The 7,536-nt window shown below is 47.1% G+C and overlaps 1 protein-coding gene across 3 annotated transcripts in view; it reads left to right on the top strand.

The window, feature by feature from the left end:
• Nucleotides 1-7,536, top strand: part of LOC140196856 (putative pre-mRNA-splicing factor ATP-dependent RNA helicase DHX32) — a 128,518-nt gene that overhangs the window by 102,142 nt on the left and 18,840 nt on the right. For all 3 annotated transcript variants that reach the window (XM_072256746.1, XM_072256744.1, XM_072256745.1), the window contains one exon: nucleotides 1,788-1,913. In XM_072256746.1, the coding sequence (XP_072112847.1) occupies nucleotides 1,788-1,913 (126 nt within the window). The remainder of the gene's footprint in view (nucleotides 1-1,787; nucleotides 1,914-7,536) is intronic.

Raw genomic sequence — 7,536 nt, 5'->3', positions numbered from 1 at the left:
TGTTTAGTTACATCCTCAAATAATTCAGTCAGGCTTGTAAGACGTTACCTGCCTTTGACAAAGCCATCCTGACAATTCCTAATCATATTATGCCTCTGCAAATGTTCATAATCTTGCCTTTCAGGATCTTCTCCATGAACTTACCAACCACTGAAGTAAGACTCAATGGTCTGTAATTTCCTGGGCTACCTCTACTCCTTTCTTTGAATAAGGGAATAACATCCGCAACCATCCAATCCTTTGGAACCTCTCCTGTCCCCATTGATGATGCAAAGATTATTGCCAGAGGCTCAGCAATCTCCTCCCTCACCTCCCACAGTAGCCTTGGGTATATCTTGTCTGGTCCCGGTGACTTATCCAGCTTCATGCTTTCCAAAAGCTCCAGCATATCCTCTTAATGTTTATATGCTCAAGCTTTTCGGTCCGCTCTAAGTCATCCCTACAATTGCTGAGGTCTTTTTCAGTAGTGAATACTGAAGCAAAAAGTACCTCCACTATCTCCTCTGGTTGGATACACACTTTATCACTGTCACTATTGATTGGTCCTATTCTCTCACATCTTATCCTCTTGCTCTTCACAAACTTGTATAATGCCTTGGGTTTTTCCTTAATCCTGCTCGCCAAACCCTCCTCATGGCCCCTTCTGGCTCTCCTAATTCCATTCTTAAACTCCTTCCTGCTAGCCTTATAATTTTTTAGATCTCTATCATTACCTAGTTTTTTAAACCCTTTGTAAGCTTTTCTTCTAGACCTAGATTTTCTGTAGCCTTTGTACACCATGGTTCCTGTACCCTACCATTCTTTCCATCTCATTGGAACGTACCTATGCAGAATGTCACTCAAATATCCCCTGAAAATTTGCCACATTTCTGCTGTACATTTCCCTGAGAAAATCTGTTCTCAATTTGTGCTTCCAAGTTTCTGTCTGATAGCTTCATATTTCCCCTTACTCCAATTAAATGCTTTCCTAACTTGTCTGCTCCTATCCCTCTCCAATGCTATGGTAAAGGAGATTGAATTGTGATCACCGTCTCCAAAATGCTCTCCCACTGCGAGACCTGACACCTGACCATGTTCATTTCCCAATACCAGATCAAGTACAGCCTCTCTTCTTGTAGGCTTATCTACATATTGTGTCAAGAAACCTTCCTGAACACACCTAACAAACTCCACCCCATCTCAACCCCTTGCTCTGAGGTGGTGATCATGTAGTCAATGTCCATTCAGAAATCGGATGTCAGAAACCTGTCCTGAATTGTTGAGTGTGTGCCTTCAGACTCATGTCCCTCCTCCCTGATGGTAGCAATGAGAACAAGGCATAATATGGGTGATGGGGTCCTTAATGATGGATGCCACCTATTCACTTTATTATTGTGGTGTACCAAGTATAGTGAAAATTTTTGTTTTGTATGTATTCAGTTTCGTAAAACTGAAAACAATAATAGAATGCAGAATAAAGGGTGAAGGTTGTGGAGAGTGCAACGCAGTCCGACAGTAAGGTGGAAGGTCACATGGAGTCAGATTGTGAGGTCAAGCGTCCATGTTTTTGTAGAAAACTTTGGCTAATTGGGGAACCGCTTAATTGGGCCAAAATGTACTGGCCTTGGTGCCCCAATTAACTGGAATACAATGTATTATCTGTGAAGATAGATTGACCCAATTTCCCTTGGGATCAATAAAGTATGTCTATGTCTATCTTTCTATCTGAGCACTTATGATGCTATGAGATTGTGAAAGTAAGTGCAAATATCTCAAAGATGCTTATCGCCTGAATTATTTCTCTTTAGCGTCACCATGTTTTGTTGTACCACCGAAGCATTTGGAGGAGTCTGCAGCAATTCGCAGAAGAGTTCTGCTGCATCCGGAGGGTGATCACTTTACGCTCATCAATGTCTATAATGCCTTCAAACAGCGTGAGTCTGAATCAACTTTCTTTTCTAAGCCGTCACCTCTATTGAAGCATAGTCCACCAACAAAACTCGCCGCAGTTTCTGTCCTGGGCCGGTCTTTCAATTTGTCCCAGGTGTAGCCTTTTGAAGCTTGTTCCCCTCCCAGGGATGAGGCCTTTGGAGCTTCTGGTGTTTCTGTAGCTCTGCGTTTTTACAGGATGTGGTTGCTGGCCCCAAGCCCAATACCCCTCCTTCTGCAACTGTGCTTGGGACTGCCCATGGCAGTGCTGTAATTAAGCAATTGTAAATTTATCAGATAGCTACTGTTTTCCCACTTTCCACCTCTCATAAAATAAATTATGGCTGATGTTACATTGTCTAATTTTATCTGGCTATTTCTTTTCACTTCCAAAGCTTTTACACTGTCTTTATATTTAAGTTACTATCACTGTGCATATTTTCGTCCATGGTGATTCTGGACAGTTGCCCATTTGTGCTTGAGCGAAAGGGAACACTTCCCTGATTTGCAGGTGAGGAGTATTTCATTATCTGCGTTATGGTTTTATATACCAGTAACCATACATTGGAGAAGGCACATTGATTGAATATAAACTTGCAGATAGCACTGTAGGTGTACCTACACCTCAAGAGGCAACTCATCATCACCTTCTCAAGGGCAACTAAGGATGGGCAATAAATACTGGCTTAGGTGGGAATGCCCACATCTCGTAAATGAATAAGTTATAAATAAACTGTAGATCCTATACCTGAAGGGAAGTGTAGTTGATCAGCTGATATCTGTGAAGGGAAGAAAGAAGCTTGTATTTTGTAAGTGCATTTTCCATTGGAATGTGTAAATTTGAATGACTCTGCCCCCTCTGTCTCCCTCTTGACCTTACCCACCTCTATTCACATTATTCCTACATACTGCATTGCTTCTTCCCCTCTGGCTTCACTCTCCGATTCCTAATTTTACCATGTTGTCAAGTTTATTAGCATTGTTCCTGCCAATTGTCCAGCATAGGATGTGTTTTAATCCTTAGTGTTTCTGAGTCTTGTGCATCAAAGTCATCAAGCTAGTCACTGTTAATCTGCAGAGACAATAGTGTGCACTATACCACAATTCAATGGTGCTTATTGCAAAAGCAGCACAATCCAGTATTGCAACTCTCAGGGCACTCAATTGGAAATCTCCAACTTTGGAGGAAAAAAAGAACACATATTGTTTGTTTTTCTACATTGATAGATATCAATAGATAGAATATATGCAGAGATAGATATAAAGAATTAGAGCTAGAGAGAGGTACAGAAAAAGGAATGGAGAGAGAAAGAGAGAGGCGGCAGGGGAGAGAGAGAGAGAGGCGGCGGGGGGAGAGAGAGAGAGAGGTGGCGGGGGAGAGAGGGAGAGAGCGGCGGGGGAGAGAGGGAGAGAGGCGGCGGTGGAGGGGGGGAGAGAGGCGGCGGTGGAGGGGGGGAGAGGGAGAGGCGGCGGTGGAGGGGGGGAGAGGGAAAGACGGCGGGGGAGAGAGAGGGAGAGATGGCGGGGGAGAGGGAAAGACGGCGGGGGAGAGAGAGGGAGAGATGGCGGGGGAGAGGGAAAGACGGCGGGGGAGAGAGAGGGAGAGATGGCGGGGGAGAGGGGGAGAGAGGCGGTGGGGGAGAGGGGGAGAGAGGCGGTGGTGGAGAGAGAGGGGGAAGAGACGGCATGGGGAGAGAGAGGGAGAGAGGCAGCAGGGGAGGGGGAGAGAGGCGGGAGGGGGAGAGAGATGGCAGGAGGGAGAGAGACGGCGAGAGGGGAGGGGGAGAGGTGGTGGGGGAGAGGCAGCGGGGGAGAGGGAGAGAGACGGCAGGAGGGAGAGAGGGGGAGGGGGAGAGAGGCGGCAGGGGGAGACACGCAGCGGGGGGAGAGGGGGAGAGAGGCGGCGGGGAGAGGGGGAAGAGGGGCGGTGGGGGAGAGAGAGGGAGAGAGGCGGCAGGGGAGAGAGAGGGAGAGAGGCGGCGGGGAGAGAGGCAGTGGGGGAGAGAGAGGGAGAGAGGCGGCGGGGGAGAGGGGGAGTGGGAGGGAGGCGGACGGAGGGAGAGGGAGCAGGAGGGAGGCAGACAGAGGGAGCAGGAGGGAGGCAGGGAGAGGGAGAGAGGCAGACAGAGAGAGTCAGAGAGGGAGGGGCGGACGGAGGGAGAGGGAGGGGCGGGGCAGACAGAGGGAGTGCGAGGGGCAGACGGAGGGAGAGGGAGTGGGAGAGGGGGGCAGGTGGGGAAAGGGGGAGAGAGTAGTGGGTGGGGGGAGAGAGAGAAAGTCAGGGTGGGGGACAAAGAGATAGACGGGGAAGAGAGAGAAACAGGGAGATAAAGATATGGGGAGAGGCGGGGGAGAGACAGAGAGAGGCGGCGAGCCAGAAAGAGAGTGAGGCAGGGAGAGGCAGACAGAGGTAGAGAGAGGTGGGGGGAGAGAGAGAAGCAGGGAGAGAGAGACAGACAGAGAGGGGTGGGGAGAGACACAGAGAGAGGTGGGAGAGAGACAGAGAAAGAGAGGCGGGAGAGAGACTGTGAGACAGAGAGGGGCGCGGGGAGAGGCAGGGAGGGAGGGGGTGTGGGAGGGGAACGAGAGGAGGAGAACGTAGAGGGGGGAGAGGGGTGAGTGTGGAGGTTTGGAGAGAGGAAGATTAAGAGAAAATGTCCAAGATTAGGAGGGAGAGAGGGATGGGGGTGGAATATGGAGAGAGAGGGAGATTAGGAAAAAGAGAGGGTGCGCAAGATTAGAAGGGAGAAAGAGGGGGGAATGTGGAGAGAGGAAAGTGGAGAGGGAAAGAGGAATGTAGAGAGAGGGGAAGGTGGAGGGAGGAGGGAAGTGTAGAGAGAGGAATGTAGGGGTGAATGTGGAGAGAGGAATGTGGGGCGAGGGAGAGAGAAAGACAGAAGTGGAGGGAGAGAGATGTGTGGTGGGAGATGTACGGAGAGAGGGAGGGGGAGAGATGAGAGAGAGGTATGTGGAAAGGGAGATGTAGAAAGAGGGAGAGCAAGAGATGTGGAGCGAGTGGGTTGGAGAGTTATAGGGAGTGAGGAGCGAGAAGGGCTGGAGAGAGAGAGAGGGGCGCAGAGAGAAAGATGGGAAGAGAGAGGAAGATATAGATACTGAGGGGGAGAGGAAGGAAGATATGGAGGGGAAGAGAGGGGGAGTATGAAGGGTGAGAGAGAGAATTGGACAGAGATATGGGGGTGAGAGATGGGGAGTGAGGAGAAGAGGGGGAGAATTGGAGAGTGATGTGGTGTGACAGGAGGAGCGATGTGGAGAGAGATGGAGAGAGAGATATGGACAGAGGGAGATTTAGAGAGATGGGAAGTGGGAAAGTGAAAACAGATCTCTACAAAGTGATCTAAATTAATTGCAAATATGAAACTCCAAATAATTGATTTCTTAGGTATTCACCCCCTTGATGCACCAAATCATCACTAGCCCCTTCATTAATTTTAGAAGTCACATAATTTGTTAAATGGAGATCACCATGTGCAGCCATGGTGTTTCATTTGATTGTAGTAAAAATACATCTGTATCTGGAAGGTCCAACTGCTGTTGAGTCAGCATCTTGGTAAAAGCTGCACCGTGAAGAAAAGGGACACTGCAAGCAATTCCGTGAAAAGGTTATCGAAAAACACAAGTCTGGAGGTGGATGCAATACATTTCGAATTCACTGAATATCCCTTGCACCCTCCATTTGTATGTGAAACTGAATCATATTGTGATCACTCTTTCCAAGAGGATCCCTAATTACAAGATCACTAATTTTACCTGTCTCATTGCACAAGCCCAGATCTAAGATGGCATGTTCCCATGTAGGTTCAGTGACATATTATTCAAGAAAGCCATCTATGAATGGATGCATTCTATGAAGTCCTCCTCAAGGCTGACCAACTTGGTTCACCCAAACTATGTACAAGCCAAAGTCTGCATGATAATTGCTGTTCCATTCTTACATGCCTCAGATATTTCTCTTTTTATTGCCTATGCCACTGTAGTGTTATTATTTGCTGGCTGAAGGACAATTCCTACCAGTGATTTATTGTTTCCCTTTACTATTCCTAATCTCTACCCATTCTGCTCCTTTGATCTTATATCATCTCTCACTATTGCCCTGATCTCATCTTTAACTAAGAGTGCTACACCACCTCCCTTATCTTTCTGCCTATCCTTACATTTTACCTGATATCCTTGGATATTTAATTCCCAGTCCTTTCCACCCTGCAACCACATTCCTGTAATGGCCACTAAATCATACTTCTTTGTACTGATTTGTGCCATAAATGCACTGACCTTGTTTCAAATACTATGGGCATTCAAGTAAAGTGCCCTTACGCTCACTGTGCTTTTAAAATCTTGTAATCTTTAACTCTTTTGCACTTGACTTTTCTTCACTCCACTCTTAATTTTCTTTTTTTAAATCTTTTGCTTTTTCTTTATCTTTATCTACACTTTTCATTTTTACTTTATCCTCCAATCTGTTGAACTCACCTCCCGATTATTTAATTTAAAGCTCTATCCACAGCTCTAGTTATGCGATTTACTAGAATCCAGGTCCCATCACGTTTCAGGTGGAGCCTGTCCCATTGGTACAGCTCCCTTCTTCCCCAATACTGGTGCCAATTTGCCATGAATTCAAACCCACTTCTCCCATACCAATCCTTGAGCCATGCATTTAACTCTCTAATCTTCTTGACCCTATGCCAATTTGCAGGTGGCTCAGGTGGTAATCCAAAGATTACTGCCTTTTTGGTTCTATTTTTTAATTTAGTCCCTAGCTGCTCAAATTCCCTCAGCAGTACCTCTTTCCTCTTCTACCCATGTCGTTGGTAACCACATGGGCTACGACAACTAGATTTTTCCCTTCCTACTGCAAATTACTCTGCAGATCAGATAAGATTTCCTGAACCCAGACACCAGGCAGGCAACATAGCCTTCAGGCTGCTCTATCCTCGCGACAGAGAACTCTGTCTATTCCCCTGAACATACTATCCCCAATTGCCACTACATTTTTCTCTCCCCCCTCTTGAATAGCTCCCTGAATTACGTTGCCACAGTCAAGTTCCTCATCCTTCTTACAGCCCCCACTCTCATCCACATAGGGAGCAAGAATTTCAGGCCTATTGGACAAGCTCAAGGGCTGAGGCTCCTCCATCACTGTCTCTTGGATCCCACTACCCACCTCACTTGCAGTCCCTGACCACAGACCAAATTTGAGGCAGCTAATGTAATGGGTGTGACTACCTCCTGAAACAGAGAATCCAGGTAGCTGTACCCCTCCCTGATGTGCCGCAGTGTTTGAAGCTCAGATTCTAGGTCATCAAATTTGAGCCTGAGTTCCTCGAGTAGCCAACGCTTGCTGCAGATGTGGTCACCAGGCAGAAGATGGTGAACCTCTCAACCTCCACTTTACCCAATATACCCAATTACACCCAAAATATCTCTAGATTAAAAGTGCAGTGATACAACAATTTTCTCTAATGTAAACTCTTTACAGCACCATGCTAGTGTAGAGGATAGTGTAATGCTATTACAGTATCAGCGATCTGGTTCAATTCCATTGTTGTCTGTAAGGAGTTTGTATGTCCTCGCCGTGACCATGTGGGTTTCCACTGGGTGCTCTGGTTTCCT

Source organism: Mobula birostris, chromosome 4 (genome assembly GCF_030028105.1).
Source record: "Mobula birostris isolate sMobBir1 chromosome 4, sMobBir1.hap1, whole genome shotgun sequence".
Taxonomy (NCBI): domain Eukaryota; kingdom Metazoa; phylum Chordata; class Chondrichthyes; order Myliobatiformes; family Myliobatidae; genus Mobula; species Mobula birostris.
This window is presented reverse-complemented; position numbering and strand designations above follow the sequence as displayed.